The 18,509-nt window shown below is 48.5% G+C and overlaps 1 protein-coding gene across 1 annotated transcript in view; it reads right to left on the reverse strand.

Moving 5' to 3' along the window:
- Positions 1 to 18,509, reverse strand: part of LOC142377904 (ral GTPase-activating protein subunit beta-like) — a 139,841-nt gene that overhangs the window by 59,067 nt on the left and 62,265 nt on the right. The window contains exons 21-22 of the mRNA XM_075462241.1: positions 18,217 to 18,386; positions 17,991 to 18,091 (exon numbers count right to left, since the gene is read on the reverse strand). Coding sequence (XP_075318356.1) covers positions 17,991 to 18,091; positions 18,217 to 18,386 — 271 coding nt within the window. The remainder of the gene's footprint in view (positions 1 to 17,990; positions 18,092 to 18,216; positions 18,387 to 18,509) is intronic.

The raw sequence follows: 18,509 nt of genomic DNA on the forward strand, positions 1-18,509 counted from the left end.
GTAGTGGTTGGACCTAGGTTGTAGTGATTGGACCCAGGTTGTAGTAATTGGAACCAGGTTGTAGTGGTTGGACCTAGGTTGTAGTGATTGGATCCAGGTTGTAGTGGTTGGACCTATGTTGTAGTGATTGGACCCAGGTTGTAGTGGTTGGACCTAGGTTGTAGTGGTTGGACCTAGGTTGTAGTGGTTGGACCCAGGTTGTAGTAGTTGGACCTAATTTGTAGTGGTTGGACCTAGGTTGTAGTGATTGGACCCAGGTTGTAGTAGTTTGTCCCAGGTTGTAGTAATTGGACCCAGGTTGCAGTAGTTGGACCTAGGTTGTAGTGGTCGGACCTAGGTTGTAGTGATTGGACCCAGGTTGCAGTAGTTGGACCTAGGTTGTAGTGGTTGGACCTAGGTTGTAGTGATTGGATCCAGGTTGTAGTAATTGGACCCATGTTGTAGTGGTTGGACCTAGGTTGTAGTGATTGGACCCAGGTTGTAGTGGTTGGACCTATGTTGTATTGATTGGACCCAGGTTGTAGTAGTTGGACCCAGGTTGTAGTGGTTGGACCTAGGTTGTAGTGGTTGGACCCAGGTTGTAGTGGTTGGACCAAGGTTGTAGTGGTTGGACCAAGGTTGTAGTGGTTGGACCAAGGTTGTAGTGGTTGGACCAAGGTTGTAGTGGTTGGACCAAGGTTGTAGTGGTTGGACCTAGGTTGTAGTGGTTGGACCCAGGTTGTAGTAATTGGACCCAGGTTGTAGTGGTTGGACCTAGGTTGTAGTGATTGGACCCAGGTTGTAGTGGTTGGACCTATGTTGTAGTGATTGGACCCAGGTTGTAGTGGTTGGACCTAGGTTGTAGTGATTGGACCCAGGTTGTAGTGGTTGGACCCAGGTTGTAGTGGTTGGACCTATGTTGTAGTGATTGGACCCAGGTTGTAGTGGTTGGACCTAGGTTGTAGTGATTGGACCCAGGTTGTAGTGGTTGGACCTATGTTGTAGTGATTGGATCCAGGTTGTAGTGGTTGGACCTAGGTTGTAGTGGTTGGACCTAGGTTGTAGTGATTGGACCCAGGTTGTATTAATTGGACCCAGGTTGTAGTGGTTGGACCTAGGTTGTAGTGATTGGACCCAGGTTGTAGTGGTTGGACCTATGTTGTAGTGATTGGACCCAGGTTGTAGTGGTTGGACCTAGGTTGTAGTGATTGGACCCAGGTTGTAGTGGTTGGACCTAGGTTGTAGTGGTTGGACCTAGGTTGTAGTGATTGGACCCAGGTTGTAGTGGTTGGACCTATGTTGTAGTAATTGGACCCAGGTTGTAGTGGTTGGACCTAGGTTGTAGTGATTGGACCCAGGTTGCAGTGGTTGGACCTATGTTGTAGTGATTGGACCCAGGTTGTAGTGGTTGGACCCAGGTTGTAGTGGTTGGACCTAGGTTGTAGTGATTGGACCCAGGTTGTAGTGGTTGGACCAAGGTTGTAGTGGTTGGACCTAGGTTGTAGTGGTTGGACCCAGGTTGTAGTAGTTGGACCTAAGTTGTAGTGGTTGGACATAGGTTGTAGTGATTGGACCCTGGTTGTAGTGGTTTGACCTAAGTTGTAGTGATTGGACCCAGGTTGCAGTAGTTGGACCTAGGTTGTAGTGGTTGGACCTAGGTTGTAGTGGTTTGTCCCAGGTTGTAGTAATTGGACCCAGGTTGTAGTGGTTGGACCTAGGTTGTAGTGTTTGGACCCAAGTTGTAGTGGTTGGACCTAGGTTGTAGTGATTGGACCCAGGTTGCAGTAGTTGGACCTAGGTTGTAGTGGTTGGACCTAGGTTGTAGTGATTGGACCCAGGTTGTAGTAATTGGACCCAGGTTGTAGTGGTTGGACCTAGGTTGTAGTGATTGGACCCAGGTTGTAGTGGTTGGACCTATGTTGTAGTGATTGGACCCAGGTTGTAGTTGTTGGACCTAGGTTGTAGTGGTTGGACCTAGGTTGTAGTGGTTGGACCTAGGTTGTAGTGGTTGGACCCAGGTTGTAGTAGTTGGACCTAATTTGTAGTGGTTGGACCTAGGTTGTAGTGATTGGACCCAGGTTGTAGTAGTTTGTCCCAGGTTGTAGTAATTGGACCCAGGTTGCAGTAGTTGGACCTAGGTTGTAGTGGTCGGACCTAGGTTGTAGTGATTGGACCCAGGTTGCAGTAGTTGGACCTAGGTTGTAGTGGTTGGACCTAGGTTGTAGTGATTGGATCCAGGTTGTAGTAATTGGACCCATGTTGTAGTGGTTGGACCTAGGTTGTAGTGATTGGACCCAGGTTGTAGTGGTTGGACCTATGTTGTAGTGATTGGACCCAGGTTGTAGTAGTTGGACCCAGGTTGTAGTGGTTGGACCTAGGTTGTAGTGGTTGGACCCAGGTTGTAGTGGTTGGACCAAGGTTGTAGTGGTTGGACCAAGGTTGTAGTGGTTGGACCTAGGTTGTAGTGGTTGGACCAAGGTTGTAGTGGTTGGACCAAGGTTGTAGTAGTTGGACCTAAGTTGTAGTGGTTGGACCTAGGTTGTAGTGATTGGACCCAGGTTGTAGTGGTTGGACCAAGGTTGTAGTGGTTGGACCAAGGTTGTAGTGGTTGGACCTAGGTTGTAGTGGTTGGACCTAGGTTGTAGTAATTGGACCCAGGTTGTAGTGGTTGGACCTAGGTTGTAGTGATTGGACCCAGGTTGTAGTGGTTGGACCTATGTTGTAGTGATTGGACCCAGGTTGTAGTGGTTGGACCTAGGTTGTAGTGATTGGACCCAGGTTGTAGTGGTTGGACCCAGGTTGTAGTGGTTGGACCTAGGTTGTAGTGATTGGACCCAGGTTGTAGTGGTTGGACCTATGTTGTAGTAATTGGACCCAGGTTGTAGTGGTTGGACCTAGGTTGTAGTGATTGGACCCAGGTTGTAGTGGTTGGACCTATGTTGTAGTGATTGGACCCAGGTTGTAGTGGTTGGACCTAGGTTGTAGTGGTTGGACCTAGGTTGTAGTGATTGGACCCAGGTTGTAGCAGTTGGACCTAGGTTGTAGTGGTTGGACCCAGGTTGTAGTGGTTGGACCAAGGTTGTAGTGGTTGGACCCAGGTTGTAGTAGTTGGACCTAAGTTGTAGTGGTTGGACCTAGGTTGTAGTGGTTGGACCCAGGTTGTAGTAGTTGGACCTAAGTTGTAGTGGTTGGACCCAGGTTGTAGTGGTTTGACCTAAGTTGTAGTGATTGGACCCAGGTTGCAGTAGTTGGACCTATGTTGTAGTGGTTGGACCTAGGTTGTAGTGGTTTGTCCCAGGTTGTAGTAATTGGACCCAGGTTGTAGTGGTTGGACCTAGGTTGTAGTGTTTGGACCCAAGTTGTAGTGGTTGGACCTAGGTTGTAGTGATTGGACCCAGGTTGCAGTAGTTGGACCTAGGTTGTAGTGGTTGGACCTAGGTTGTAGTGATTGGACCCAGGTTGCAGTAATTGGACCCAGGTTGTAGTGGTTGGACCTAGGTTGTAGTGATTGGACCCAGGTTGTAGTGGTTGGACCTATGTTGTAGTGATTGGACCCAGGTTGTAGTGGTTGGACCTAGGTTGTAGTGGTTGGACCTAGGTTTTAGTGGTTGGACCCAGGTTGTAGTAGTTGGACCTAATTTGTAGTGGTTGGACCTAGGTTGTAGTGATTGGACCCAGGTTGTAGTAGTTTGTCCCAGGTTGTAGTAATTCGACCCAGGTTGCAGTAGTTGGACCTAGGTTGTAGTGGTCGGACCTAGGTTGTAGTGATTGGACCCAGGTTGCAGTAGTTGGACCTAGGTTGTAGTGGTTGGACCTAGGTTGTAGTGATTGGATCCAGGTTGTAGTAATTGGACCCATGTTGTAGTGGTTGGACCTAGGTTGTAGTGATTGGACCCAGGTTGTAGTGGTTGGACCTATGTTGTAGTGATTGGACCCAGGTTGTAGTAGTTGGACCCAGGTTGTAGTGGTTGGACCTAGGTTGTAGTGGTTGGACCCAGGTTGTAGTGGTTGGACCAAGGTTGTAGTGGTTGGACCAAGGTTGTAGTGGTTGGACCAAGGTTGTAGTGGTTGGACCTAGGTTGTAGTGGTTGGACCAAGGTTGTAGTGGTTGGACCAAGGTTGTAGTAGTTGGACCTAAGTTGTAGTGGTTGGACCTAGGTTGTAGTGATTGGACCCAGGTTGTAGTGGTTGGACCAAGGTTGTAGTGGTTGGACCAAGGTTGTAGTGGTTGGACCTAGGTTGTAGTGGTTGGACCAAGGTTGTAGTGGTTGGACCAAGGTTGTAGTAGTTGGACCTAAGTTGTAGTGGTTGGACCTAGGTTGTAGTGATTGGACCCAGGTTGTAGTGGTTGGACCCGGGTTGTAGTGGTTAGACCTAGGTTGTAGTGGTTGGACCCAGGTTGTAGTGGTTGGACCCAGGTTGTAGTGGTTGAACCTAGGTTGTAGTGGTTGGATCTTAGACCTAGGTTGTAGTGGTTGGACCTAGGTTGTATCGGTTTGACTTAGGTTGTAGTGGTTGGACCTAGGTTGTAGTGGTTGGACCTAGGTTGTAGTGGTTGGACCCAGGTTGTAGTAGTTGGACCTAAGTTGTAGTGGTTGGACCTAGGTTGTAGTGTTTGGACCCAGGTTGTAGTGGTTTGTCCCAGGTTGTAGTAATTGAACCCAGGTTGTAGTGGTTGGACCTAGGTTGTAGTGATTGGACCCAGGTTGCAGTAGTTGGACCTAGGTTGTAGTGGTTGGACCTAGGTTGTAGTGATTGGATCCAGGTTGTAGTAATTGGACCCATGTTGTAGTGGTTGGACCTAGGTTGTAGTGATTGGACCCAGGTTGTAGTGGTTGGACCTATGTTGTAGTGATTGGACCCAGGTTGTAGTAGTTGGACCCAGGTTGTAGTGGTTGGACCTAGGTTGTAGTGGTTGGACCCAGGTTGTAGTGGTTGGACCAAGGTTGTAGTGGTTGGACCAAGGTTGTAGTGGTTGGACAAAGGTTGTAGTGGTTGGACCTAGGTTGTAGTGGTTGGACCAAGGTTGTAGTGGTTGGACCAAGGTTGTAGTAGTTGGACCTAAGTTGTAGTGGTTGGACCTAGGTTGTAGTGGTTGGACTTAGGTTGTAGTGGTTGGACCCAGGTTGTAGTGGTTGGACTTAGGTTGTAGTGGTTAGACCCAGGTTGTAGTGGTTCGACTCAGGTTGTAGTGGTTGGACCCAGGTTGTAGTGATTGGACCTAGGTTGTAGTGGTTGGACCTATGTTGTAGTAATTGGACCCAGGTTGTAGTGGTTGGACCTAGGTTGTAGTGATTGGACCCAGGTTGTAGTGGTTGGACCTATGTTGTAGTGATTGGACCCAGGTTGTAGTGGTTGGACCCAGGTTGTAGTGGTTGGACCTAGGTTGTAGTGATTGGACCCAGGTTGTAGTAGTTGGACCTAGGTTGTAGTGGTTGGACCCAGGTTGTAGTGGTTGGACCAAGGTTGTAGTGGTTGGACCCAGGTTGTAGTAGTTGGACCTAAGTTGTAGTGGTTGGACCTAGGTTGTAGTGGTTGGACCCAGGTTGTAGTAGTTGGACCTAAGTTATAGTGGTTGGACCTAGGTTGTAGTGATTGGACCCAGGTTGTAGTGGTTTGACCTAAGTTGTAGTGATTGGACCCAGGTTGCAGTAGTTGGACCTATGTTGTAGTGGTTGGACCTAGGTTTTAGTGGTTGGACCCAGGTTGTAGTAGTTGGACCTAATTTGTAGTGGTTGGACCTAGGTTGTAGTGATTGGACCCAGGTTGTAGTAGTTTGTCCCAGGTTGTAGTAATTGGACCCAGGTTGCAGTAGTTGGACCTAGGTTGTAGTGGTTGGACCTAGGTTGTAGTGATTGGATCCAGGTTGTAGTAATTGGACCCATGTTGTAGTGGTTGGACCTAGGTTGTAGTGATTGGACCCAGGTTGTAGTGGTTGGACCTATGTTGTATTGATTGGACCCAGGTTGTAGTAGTTGGACCCAGGTTGTAGTGGTTGGACCTAGGTTGTAGTGGTTGGACCCAGGTTGTAGTGGTTGGACCAAGGTTGTAGTGGTTGGACCAAGGTTGTAGTGGTTGGACCAAGGTTGTAGTGGTTGGACCTAGGTTGTAGTGGTTGGACCAAGGTTGTAGTGGTTGGACCAAGGTTGTAGTAGTTGGACCTAAGTTGTAGTGGTTGGACCTAGGTTGTAGTGATTGGACCCAGGTTGTAGTGGTTGGACCAAGGTTGTAGTGGTTGGACCAAGGTTGTAGTGGTTGGACCTAGGTTGTAGTGGTTGGACCAAGGTTGTAGTGGTTGGACCAAGGTTGTAGTAGTTGGACCTAAGTTGTAGTGGTTGGACCTAGGTTGTAGTGATTGGACCCAGGTTGTAGTGGTTGGACCCGGGTTGTAGTGGTTAGACCTAGGTTGTAGTGGTTGGACCCAGGTTGTAGTGGTTGGACCCAGGTTGTAGTGGTTGAACCTAGGTTGTAGTGGTTGGATCTTAGACCTAGGTTGTAGTGGTTGGACCTAGGTTGTATCGGTTTGACTTAGGTTGTAGTGGTTGGACCTAGGTTGTAGTGGTTGGACCTAGGTTGTAGTGGTTGGACCCAGGTTGTAGTAGTTGGACCTAAGTTGTAGTGGTTGGACCTAGGTTGTAGTGTTTGGACCCAGGTTGTAGTGGTTTGTCCCAGGTTGTAGTAATTGAACCCAGGTTGTAGTGGTTGGACCTAGGTTGTAGTGATTGGACCCAGGTTGCAGTAGTTGGACCTAGGTTGTAGTGGTTGGACCTAGGTTGTAGTGATTGGATCCAGGTTGTAGTAATTGGACCCATGTTGTAGTGGTTGGACCTAGGTTGTAGTGATTGGACCCAGGTTGTAGTGGTTGGACCTATGTTGTAGTGATTGGACCCAGGTTGTAGTAGTTGGACCCAGGTTGTAGTGGTTGGACCTAGGTTGTAGTGGTTGGACCCAGGTTGTAGTGGTTGGACCAAGGTTGTAGTGGTTGGACCAAGGTTGTAGTGGTTGGACAAAGGTTGTAATGGTTGGACCTAGGTTGTAGTGGTTGGACCAAGGTTGTAGTGGTTGGACCAAGGTTGTAGTAGTTGGACCTAAGTTGTAGTGGTTGGACCTAGGTTGTAGTGGTTGGACTTAGGTTGTAGTGGTTGGACCCAGGTTGTAGTGGTTGGACTTAGGTTGTAGTGGTTAGACCCAGGTTGTAGTGGTTCGACTCAGGTTGTAGTGGTTGGACCCAGGTTGTAGTGATTGGACCTAGGTTGTAGTGGTTGGACCTATGTTGTAGTAATTGGACCCAGGTTGTAGTGGTTGGACCTAGGTTGTAGTGATTGGACCCAGGTTGTAGTGGTTGGACCTATGTTGTAGTGATTGGACCCAGGTTGTAGTGGTTGGACCCAGGTTGTAGTGGTTGGACCTAGGTTGTAGTGATTGGACCCAGGTTGTAGTAGTTGGACCTAGGTTGTAGTGGTTGGACCCAGGTTGTAGTGGTTGGACCAAGGTTGTAGTGGTTGGACCCAGGTTGTAGTAGTTGGACCTAAGTTGTAGTGGTTGGACCTAGGTTGTAGTGGTTGGACCCAGGTTGTAGTAGTTGGACCTAAGTTATAGTGGTTGGACCTAGGTTGTAGTGATTGGACCCAGGTTGTAGTGGTTTGACCTAAGTTGTAGTGATTGGACCCAGGTTGCAGTAGTTGGACCTATGTTGTAGTGGTTGGACCTAGGTTTTAGTGGTTGGACCCAGGTTGTAGTAGTTGGACCTAATTTGTAGTGGTTGGACCTAGGTTGTAGTGATTGGACCCAGGTTGTAGTAGTTTGTCCCAGGTTGTAGTAATTGGACCCAGGTTGCAGTAGTTGGACCTAGGTTGTAGTGGTTGGACCTAGGTTGTAGTGATTGGATCCAGGTTGTAGTAATTGGACCCATGTTGTAGTGGTTGGACCTAGGTTGTAGTGATTGGACCCAGGTTGTAGTGGTTGGACCTATGTTGTATTGATTGGACCCAGGTTGTAGTAGTTGGACCCAGGTTGTAGTGGTTGGACCTAGGTTGTAGTGGTTGGACCCAGGTTGTAGTGGTTGGACCAAGGTTGTAGTGGTTGGACCAAGGTTGTAGTGGTTGGACCAAGGTTGTAGTGGTTGGACCTAGGTTGTAGTGGTTGGACCAAGGTTGTAGTGGTTGGACCAAGGTTGTAGTAGTTGGACCTAAGTTGTAGTGGTTGGACCTAGGTTGTAGTGATTGGACCCAGGTTGTAGTGGTTGGACCAAGGTTGTAGTGGTTGGACCAAGGTTGTAGTGGTTGGACCTAGGTTGTAGTGGTTGGACCAAGGTTGTAGTGGTTGGACCAAGGTTGTAGTAGTTGGACCTAAGTTGTAGTGGTTGGACCCAGGTTGTAGTAATTGGACCCAGGTTGTAGTGGTTGGACCTAGGTTGTAGTGATTGGACCCAGGTTGTAGTAGTTGGACCTAGGTTGTAGTGCTTGGACCTAGGTTGTAGTGGTTGGACCTAGGTTGTAGTGGTTGGACCCAGGTTGTAGTGGTTGGACCTAGGTTGTATTGATTGGACCTAGGTTGTAGTGATTTGACCCAGGTTGTAGTGGTTGGACCCGGGTTGTAGTGGTTAGACCTAGGTTGTAGTGGTTGGACCCAGGTTGTAGTGGTTGGACCCAGGTTGTAGTGGTTGAACCTAGGTTGTAGTGGTTGGATCTTAGACCTAGGTTGTAGTGGTTGGACCTAGGTTGTATCGGTTTGACTTAGGTTGTAGTGGTTGGACCTTAGACCTAGGTTGTCGTGGTTGGACCTAGGTTGTAGTGGTTGGACCTAGGTTGTAGTGGTTGGACCCAGGTTGTAGTAGTTGGACCTAAGTTGTAGTGGTTGGACCTAGGTTGTAGTGTTTGGACCCAGGTTGTAGTGGTTTGTCCCAGGTTGTAGTAATTGAACCCAGGTTGTAGTGGTTGGACCTAGGTTGTAGTGATTGGACCCAGGTGGCAGTAGTTGGACCTAGGTTGTAGTGGTTGGACCTAGGTTGTAGTGATTGGATCCAGGTTGTAGTAATTGGACCCAGGTTGTAGTGGTTGGACCTAGGTTGTAGTGATTGGACCCAGGTTGTAGTGGTTGGACCTATGTTGTAGTGATTGGACCCAGGTTGTAGTAGTTGGACCCAGGTTGTAGTGGTTGGACCTAGGTTGTAGTGGTTTGTCCCAGGTTGTAGTAATTGGACCAAGGTTGTAGTAGTTGGACCTAAGTTGTAGTGGTTGGACCTAGGTTGTAGTGGTTGGACTTAGGTTGTAGTGGTTGGACCCAGGTTGTAGTGGTTGGACTTAGGTTGTAGTGGTTAGACCCAGGTTGTAGTGGTTCGACTCAGGTTGTAGTGGTTGGACCCAGGTTGTAGTGGTTGGACCTAGGTTGTAGTGGTTGGACCCAGGTTGTATTGGTTGGACCTAGGTTGTAGTGGTTGGACTCAGGTTGTAGTGGTTGGACCTAGGTTGTAGTGGTTGGACCTAGGTTGTAGTGGTTGGACCCAGGTTGTAGTAGTTGGACCTAATTTGTAGTGGTTGGACCTAGGTTGTAGTTATTGGACCCAGGTTGTAGTAGTTTGTCCCAGGTTGTAGTAATTGGACCCAGGTTGCAGTAGTTGGACCTAGGTTGTAGTGGTCGGACCTAGGTTGTAGTGATTGGACCCAGGTTGCAGTAGTTGGACCTAGGTTGTAGTGGTTGGACCTAGGTTGTAGTGATTGGATCCAGGTTGTAGTAATTGGACCCATGTTGTAGTGGTTGGAACTAGGTTGTAGTGATTGGACCCAGGTTGTAGTGGTTGGACCTATGTTGTAGTGATTGGACCCAGGTTGTAGTAGTTGGACCCAGGTTGTAGTGGTTGGACCTAGGTTGTAGTGGTTGGACCCAGGTTGTAGTGGTTGGACCAAGGTTGTAGTGGTTGGACCAAGGTTGTAGTGGTTGGACCAAGGTTGTAGTGGTTGGACCAAGGTTGTAGTGGTTGGATCAAGGTTGTAGTCGTTGGACCTAGGTTGTAGTGGTTGGACCAAGGTTGTAGTGGTTGGACCAAGGTTGTAGTAGTTGGACCTAAGTTGTAGTGGTTGGACCTAGGTTGTAGTGATTGGACCCAGGTTGTAGTGGTTGGACCAAGGTTGTAGTGGTTGGACCAAGGTTGTAGTGGTTGGACCTAGGTTGTAGTGGTTGGACCTAGGTTGTAGTAATTGGACCCAGGTTGTAGTGGTTGGACCTAGGTTGTAGTGATTGGACCCAGGTTGTAGTGGTTGGACCTATGTTGTAGTGATTGGACCCAGGTTGTAGTGGTTGGACCTAGGTTGTAGTGATTGGACCCAGGTTGTAGTGGTTGGACCCAGGTTGTAGTGGTTGGACCTAGGTTGTAGTGATTGGACCCAGGTTGTAGTGGTTGGACCTATGTTGTAGTAATTGGACCCAGGTTGTAGTGGTTGGACCTAGGTTGTAGTGATTGGACCCAGGTTGTAGTGGTTGGACCTATGTTGTAGTGATTGGACCCAGGTTGTAGTGGTTGGACCCAGGTTGTAGTGGTTGGACCTAGGTTGTAGTGATTGGACCCAGGTTGTAGCAGTTGGACCTAGGTTGTAGTGGTTGGACCCAGGTTGTAGTGGTTGGACCAAGGTTGTAGTGGTTGGACCCAGGTTGTAGTAGTTGGACCTAAGTTGTAGTGGTTGGACCTAGGTTGTAGTGGTTGGACCCAGGTTGTAGTAGTTGGACCTAAGTTGTAGTGGTTGGACCTAGGTTGTAGTGATTGGACCCAGGTTGTAGTGGTTTGACCTAAGTTGTAGTGATTGGACCCAGGTTGCAGTAGTTGGACCTATGTTGTAGTGGTTGGACCTAGGTTGTAGTGGTTTGTCCCAGGTTGTAGTAATTGGACCCAGGTTGTAGTGGTTGGACCTAGGTTGTAGTGTTTGGACCCAAGTTGTAGTGGTTGGACCTAGGTTGTAGTGATTGGACCCAGGTTGCAGTAGTTGGACCTAGGTTGTAGTGGTTGGACCTAGGTTGTAGTGATTGGACCCAGGTTGTAGTAATTGGACCCAGGTTGTAGTGGTTGGACCTAGGTTGTAGTGATTGGACCCAGGTTGTAGTGGTTGGACCTATGTTGTAGTGATTGGACCCAGGTTGTAGTGGTTGGACCTAGGTTGTAGTGGTTGGACCTAGGTTTTAGTGGTTGGACCCAGGTTGTAGTAGTTGGACCTAATTTGTAGTGGTTGGACCTAGGTTGTAGTGATTGGACCCAGGTTGTAGTAGTTTGTCCCAGGTTGTAGTAATTGGACCCAGGTTGCAGTAGTTGGACCTAGGTTGTAGTGGTCGGACCTAGGTTGTAGTGATTGGACCCAGGTTGCAGTAGTTGGACCTAGGTTGTAGTGGTTGGACCTAGGTTGTAGTGATTGGATCCAGGTTGTAGTAATTGGACCCATGTTGTAGTGGTTGGACCTAGGTTGTAGTGATTGGACCCAGGTTGTAGTGGTTGGACCTATGTTGTAGTGATTGGACCCAGGTTGTAGTAGTTGGACCCAGGTTGTAGTGGTTGGACCTAGGTTGTAGTGGTTGGACCCAGGTTGTAGTGGTTGGACCAAGGTTGTAGTGGTTGGACCAAGGTTGTAGTGGTTGGACCAAGGTTGTAGTGGTTGGACCTAGGTTGTAGTGGTTGGACCAAGGTTGTAGTGGTTGGACCAAGGTTGTAGTAGTTGGACCTAAGTTGTAGTGGTTGGACCTAGGTTGTAGTGATTGGACCCAGGTTGTAGTGGTTGGACCAAGGTTGTAGTGGTTGGACCAAGGTTGTAGTGGTTGGACCTAGGTTGTAGTGGTTGGACCAAGGTTGTAGTGGTTGGACCAAGGTTGTAGTAGTTGGAAGTAAGTTGTAGTGGTTGGACCTAGGTTGTAGTGATTGGACCCAGGTTGTAGTGGTTGGACCCAGGTTGTAGTAATTGGACCCAGGTTGTAGTGGTTGGACCTAGGTTGTAGTGATTGGACCCAGGTTGTAGTAGTTGGACCTAGGTTGTAGTGCTTGGACCTAGGTTGTAGTGGTTGGACCTAGGTTGTAGTGGTTGGACCCAGGTTGTAGTGGTTGGACCTAGGTTGTATTGATTGGACCTAGGTTGTAGTGATTTGACCCAGGTTGTAGTGGTTGGACCCGGGTTGTAGTGGTTAGACCTAGGTTGTAGTGGTTGGACCCAGGTTGTAGTGGTTGGACCCAGGTTGTAGTGGTTGAACCTAGGTTGTAGTGGTTGGATCTTAGACCTAGGTTGTAGTGGTTGGACCTAGGTTGTATCGGTTTGACTTAGGTTGTAGTGGTTGGACCTTAGACCTAGGTTGTAGTGGTTGGACCTAGGTTGTAGTGGTTGGACCTAGGTTGTAGGTGTTGGACCCAGGTTGTAGTAGTTGGACCTAAGTTGTAGTGGTTGGACCTAGGTTGTAGTGTTTGGACCCAGGTTGTAGTGGTTTGTCCCAGGTTGTAGTAATTGAACCCAGGTTGTAGTGGTTGGACCTAGGTTGTAGTGATTGGACCCAGGTTGCAGTAGTTTGACCTAGGTTGTAGTGGTTGGACCTAGGTTGTAGTGATTGGATCCAGGTTGTAGTAATTGGACCCATGTTGTAGTGGTTGGACCTAGGTTGTAGTGATTGGACCCAGGTTGTAGTGGTTGGACCTATGTTGTAGTGATTGGACCCAGGTTGTAGTAGTTGGACCCAGGTTGTAGTGGTTGGACCTAGGTTGTAGTGGTTGGACCCAGGTTGTAGTGGTTGGACCAAGGTTGTAGTGGTTGGACCAAGGTTGTAGTGGTTGGACCAAGGTTGTAGTGGTTGGACCAAGGTTGTAGTGGTTGGACCAAGGTTGTAGTGGTTGGACCTAGGTTGTAGTGGTTGGACCAAGGTTGTAGTGGTTGGACCAAGGTTGTAGTAGTTGGACCTAAGTTGTAGTGGTTGGACCTAGGTTGTAGTGGTTGGACTTAGGTTGTAGTGGTTGGACCCAGGTTGTAGTGGTTGGACTTAGGTTGTAGTGGTTAGACCCAGGTTGTAGTGGTTCGACTCAGGTTGTAGTGGTTGGACCCAGGTTGTAGTGGTTGGACCTAGGTTGTAGTGGTTGGACCCAGGTTGTAGTGGTTGGACCTAGGTTGTAGTGGTTGGACTCAGGTTGTAGTGGTTGGACCCAGGTTGTAGTGGTTGGACCTAGGTTGTAGTAATTGGACCCAGGTTGTAGTGGTTAGACCCAGGTTGTAGTGGTTGGACCCAGGTTGTAGTGGTTGGACCTAGGTTGTAGTGATTGGACCCAGGTTGTAGTGGTTGGACCTATGTTGTAGTAATTGGACCCAGGTTGTAGTGGTTGGACCTAGGTTGTAGTGATTGGACCCAGGTTGTAGTGGTTGGACCTATGTTGTAGTGATTGGACCCAGGTTGTAGTGGTTGGACCCAGGTTGTAGTGGTTGGACCTAGGTTGTAGTGATTGGACCCAGGTTGTAGTAGTTGGACCTAGGTTGTAGTGGTTGGACCCAGGTTGTAGTGGTTGGACCAAGGTTGTAGTGGTTGGACCCAGGTTGTAGTAGTTGGACCTAAGTTGTAGTGGTTGGACCTAGGTTGTAGTGGTTGGACCCAGGTTGTAGTAGTTGGACTTAAGTTATAGTGGTTGGACCTAGGTTGTAGTGATTGGACCCAGGTTGTAGTGGTTTGACCTAAGTTGTAGTGATTGGACCCAGGTTGCAGTAGTTGGACCTATGTTGTAGTGGTTGGACCTAGGTTGTAGTGGTTGGACCTAGGTTGTAGTGTTTGGACCCAAGTTGTAGTGGTTGGACCTAGGTTGTAGTGATTGGACCCAGGTTGCAGTAGTTGGACCTAGGTTGTAGTGGTTGGACCTAGGTTGTAGTGATTGGACCCAGGTTGTAGTAATTGGACCCAGGTTGTAGTGGTTGGACCTAGGTTGTAGTGATTGGACCCAGGTTGTAGTGGTTGGACCTATGTTGTAGTGATTGGACCCAGGTTGTAGTGGTTGGACCTAGGTTGTAGTGGTTGGACCTAGGTTTTAGTGGTTGGACCCAGGTTGTAGTAGTTGGACCTAATTTGTAGTGGTTGGACCTAGGTTGTAGTGATTGGACCCAGGTTGTAGTAGTTTGTCCCAGGTTGTAGTAATTGGACCCAGGTTGCAGTAGTTGGACCTAGGTTGTAGTGGTCGGACCTAGGTTGTAGTGATTGGACCCAGGTTGCAGTAGTTGGACCTAGGTTGTAGTGGTTGGACCTAGGTTGTAGTGATTGGATCCAGGTTGTAGTAATTGGACCCATGTTGTAGTGGTTGGACCTAGGTTGTAGTGATTGGACCCAGGTTGTAGTGGTTGGACCTATGTTGTATTGATTGGACCCAGGTTGTAGTAGTTGGACCCAGGTTGTAGTGGTTGGACCTAGGTTGTAGTGGTTGGACCCAGGTTGTAGTGGTTGGACCAAGGTTGTAGTGGTTGGACCAAGGTTGTAGTGGTTGGACCAAGGTTGTAGTGGTTGGACCTAGGTTGTAGTGGTTGGACCAAGGTTGTAGTGGTTGGACCAAGGTTGTAGTAGTTGGACCTAAGTTGTAGTGGTTGGACCTAGGTTGTAGTGATTGGACCCAGGTTGTAGTGGTTGGACCAAGGTTGTAGTGGTTGGACCAAGGTTGTAGTGGTTGGACCTAGGTTGTAGTGGTTGGACCAAGGTTGTAGTGGTTGGACCAAGGTTGTAGTAGTTGGACCTAAGTTGTAGTGGTTGGACCTAGGTTGTAGTGATTGGACCCAGGTTGTAGTGGTTGGACCAAGGTTGTAGTGATTGGACCCAGGTTGTAGTGGTTGGACCCAGGTTGTAGTAATTGGACCCAGGTTGTAGTGGTTGGACCTAGGTTGTAGTGATTGGACCCAGGTTGTAGTAGTTGGACCTAGGTTGTAGTGCTTGGACCTAGGTTGTAGTGGTTGGACCTAGGTTGTAGTGGTTGGACCCAGGTTGTAGTGGTTGGACCTAGGTTGTATTGATTGGACCTAGGTTGTAGTGATTTGACCCAGGTTGCAGTAGTTGGACCTATGTTGTAGTGGTTGGACCTAGGTTGTAGTTGTTTGTCCCAGGTTGTAGTAATTGGACCCAGGTTGTAGTGGTTGGACCTAGGTTGTAGTGTTTGGACCCAAGTTGTAGTGGTTGGACCTAGGTTGTAGTGATTGGACCCAGGTTGCAGTAGTTGGACCTAGGTTGTAGTGGTTGGACCTAGGTTGTAGTGATTGGACCCAGGTTGTAGTAATTGGACCCAGGTTGTAGTGGTTGGACCTAGGTTGTAGTGATTGGACCCAGGTTGTAGTGGTTGGACCTATGTTGTAGTGATTGGACCCAGGTTGTAGTGGTTGGACCTAGGTTGTAGTGGTTGGACCTAGGTTTTAGTGGTTGGACCCAGGTTGTAGTAGTTGGACCTAATTTGTAGTGGTTGGACCTAGGTTGTAGTGATTGGACCCAGGTTGTAGTAGTTTGTCCCAGGTTGTAGTAATTGGACCCAGGTTGCAGTAGTTGGACCTAGGTTGTAGTGGTCGGACCTAGGTTGTAGTGATTGGACCCAGGTTGCAGTAGTTGGACCCAGGTTGTAGTGGTTGGACCTAGGTTGTAGTGATTGGATCCAGGTTGTAGTAATTGGACCCATGTTGTAGTGGTTGGACCTAGGTTGTAGTGATTGGACCCAGGTTGTAGTGGTTGGACCTATGTTGTATTGATTGGACCCAGGTTGTAGTAGTTGGACCCAGGTTGTAGTGGTTGGACCTAGGTTGTAGTGGTTGGACCCAGGTTGTAGTGGTTGGACCAAGGTTGTAGTGGTTGGACCAAGGTTGTAGTGGTTGGACCAAGGTTGTAGTGGTTGGACCTAGGTTGTAGTGGTTGGACCAAGGTTGTAGTGGTTGGACCAAGGTTGTAGTAGTTGGACCTAAGTTGTAGTGGTTGGACCTAGGTTGTAGTGATTGGACCCAGGTTGTAGTGGTTGGACCAAGGTTGTAGTGGTTGGACCTAGGTTGTAGTGGTTGGACCAAGGTTGTAGTGGTTGGACCAAGGTTGTAGTAGTTGGACCTAAGTTGTAGTGGTTGGACCTAGGTTGTAGTGATTGGACCCAGGTTGTAGTGGTTGGACCAAGGTTGTAGTGATTGGACCCAGGTTGTAGTGGTTGGACCCAAGTTGTAGTAATTGGACCCAGGTTGTAGTGGTTGGACCTAGGTTGTAGTGATTGGACCCAGGTTGTAGTAGTTGGACCTAGGTTGTAGTGCTTGGACCTAGGTTGTAGTGGTTGGACCTAGGTTGTAGTGGTTGGACCCAGGTTGTAGTGGTTGGACCTAGGTTGTATTGATTGGACCTAGGTTGTAGTGATTTGACCCAGGTTGTAGTGGTTGGACCCGGGTTGTAGTGGTTAGACCTATGTTGTATTGATTGGACCTAGGTTGTAGTGATTGGACCCAGGTTGTAGTAGTTGGACCTAGGTTGTAGTGCTTGGACCTAGGTTGTAGTGGTTGGACCTAGGTTGTAGTGGTTGGACCCAGGTTGTAGTGGTTGGACCTAGGTTGTATTGATTGGACCTAGGTTGTAGTGATTTGACCCAGGTTGTAGTGGTTGGACCCAGGTTGTAGTGGTTGGACCTAGGTTGTATTGATTGGACCTAGGTTGTAGTGATTTGACCTAGGTTGTAGTGGTTGGACCCAGGTTGTAGTGGTTGAACCTAGGTTGTAGTGGTTGGATCTTAGACCTAGGTTGTAGTGGTTGGACCTAGGTTGTATCGGTTTGACTTAGGTTGTAGTGGTTGGACCTTAGACCTAGGTTGTAGTGGTTGGACCTAGGTTGTAGTGGTTGGACCTAGGTTGTAGTGGTTGGACCCAGGTTGTAGTAGTTGGACCTAAGTTGTAGTGGTTGGACCTAGGTTGTAGTGTTTGGACCCAGGTTGTAGTGGTTTGTCCCAGGTTGTAGTAATTGAACCCAGGTTGTAGTGGTTGGACCTAGGTTGTAGTGATTGGACCCAGGTTGCAGTAGTTGGACCTAGGTTGTAGTGGTTGGACCTAGGTTGTAGTGATTGGATCCAGGTTGTAGTAATTGGACCCAGGTTGTAGTGGTTGGACCTAGGTTGTAGTGATTGGACCCAGGTTGTAGTGGTTGGACCTATGTTGTAGTGATTGGACCCAGGTTGTAGTAGTTGGACCCAGGTTGTAGTGGTTGGACCTAGGTTGTAGTGGTTGGACCCAGGTTGTAGTGGTTGGACCAAGGTTGTAGTGGTTGGACCAAGGTTGTAGTGGTTGGACCTAGGTTGTAGTGGTTGGACCAAGGTTGTAGTGGTTGGACCAAGGTTGTAGTAGTTGGACCTAAGTTGTAGTGGTTGGACCTAGGTTGTAGTGGTTGGACTTAGGTTGTAGTGGTTGGACCCAGGTTGTAGTGGTTGGACTTAGGTTGTAGTGGTTAGACCCAGGTTGTAGTGGTTCGACTCAGGTTGTAGTGGTTGGACCCAGGTTGTAGTGGTTGGACCTAGGTTGTAGTGGTTGGACCCAGGTTGTAGTGGTTGGACTCAGGTTGTAGTGGTTGGACTCAGGTTGTAGTGGTTGGACCTAGGTTGTAGTAATTGGACCCAGGTTGTAGTGGTTAGACCCAGGTTGTAGTAGTTGGACTTAGGTTGTAGTGGTTGGACCCAGGTTGTAGTGGTTGGACCCAGGTTGTAGGGTTAGGGAAAAATTTAAAATTAAACTGCTGTAAATGCAGTGGTTCATTCAATGTCATCATTGTGCACCATAAGGTCTGATGTCAGCAGAACTTTGGACTGAGCGGTGCTGGTTTTGGTCAAACTGTTGAAAGATAATAAAACTGAAAGCTGAACAAACTGAGCAGATGCTGCTACTTAAAGCTTCAACCTCAGGAAATGCAAAGTCCCCCCAAGAACATTCAGCCTGAGCTTTGCAGGTTAACACTTCCTGTCCTCGGAAGTGTTACCCTGCATATATGGTCCTTATTTATTGACCTTATTTATCAGTAATGAGGTTTATTTTCTTCACCTGTATGGGTCCTCGTCCCTCTCTTGGCTGCATCTGGAGCTTCAGACTCCAGGTGTGACGTCCTGATGGTCCCCTGATCACCACACTGAGAACTGGATGCTCTGAAACATCAAACCAAAGATCAACACAATCAGCATGAATTCATCCATTTAGTCTCAGTGTTACATCTTGGTGGGTTGGCAGGACACAGATTAATGTGGCTCAGCATCAGTGGGTCCAGACTCACCCTGCTCAGGTCCGGGTCCTCCATCCAGCATGGCTAAGATCACTGAACCTTCCAGCACAAAATACCTGAACTTCTTCAGACTGCTTTCACTTAAACTGCAGCAGCCAATCAGAGTGTCCTCATTCAGCGACGCCCCGACACATGGGCACGCTCCTGAAACCTGCATAACACTAAAACAGGAAGAGCAGCTGGCAGTTAGATCCATGAAGACCCTGAATCTGAATCCAATCTGAACACAAACTGACACAACACCCGAACCCTCTGAAGGTTTCCACCACACTTTCCTTCTGCTG

The sequence above is a fragment of the Odontesthes bonariensis genome, chromosome 3 (assembly GCF_027942865.1).
Source record: "Odontesthes bonariensis isolate fOdoBon6 chromosome 3, fOdoBon6.hap1, whole genome shotgun sequence".
Classification (NCBI taxonomy): domain Eukaryota; kingdom Metazoa; phylum Chordata; class Actinopteri; order Atheriniformes; family Atherinopsidae; genus Odontesthes; species Odontesthes bonariensis.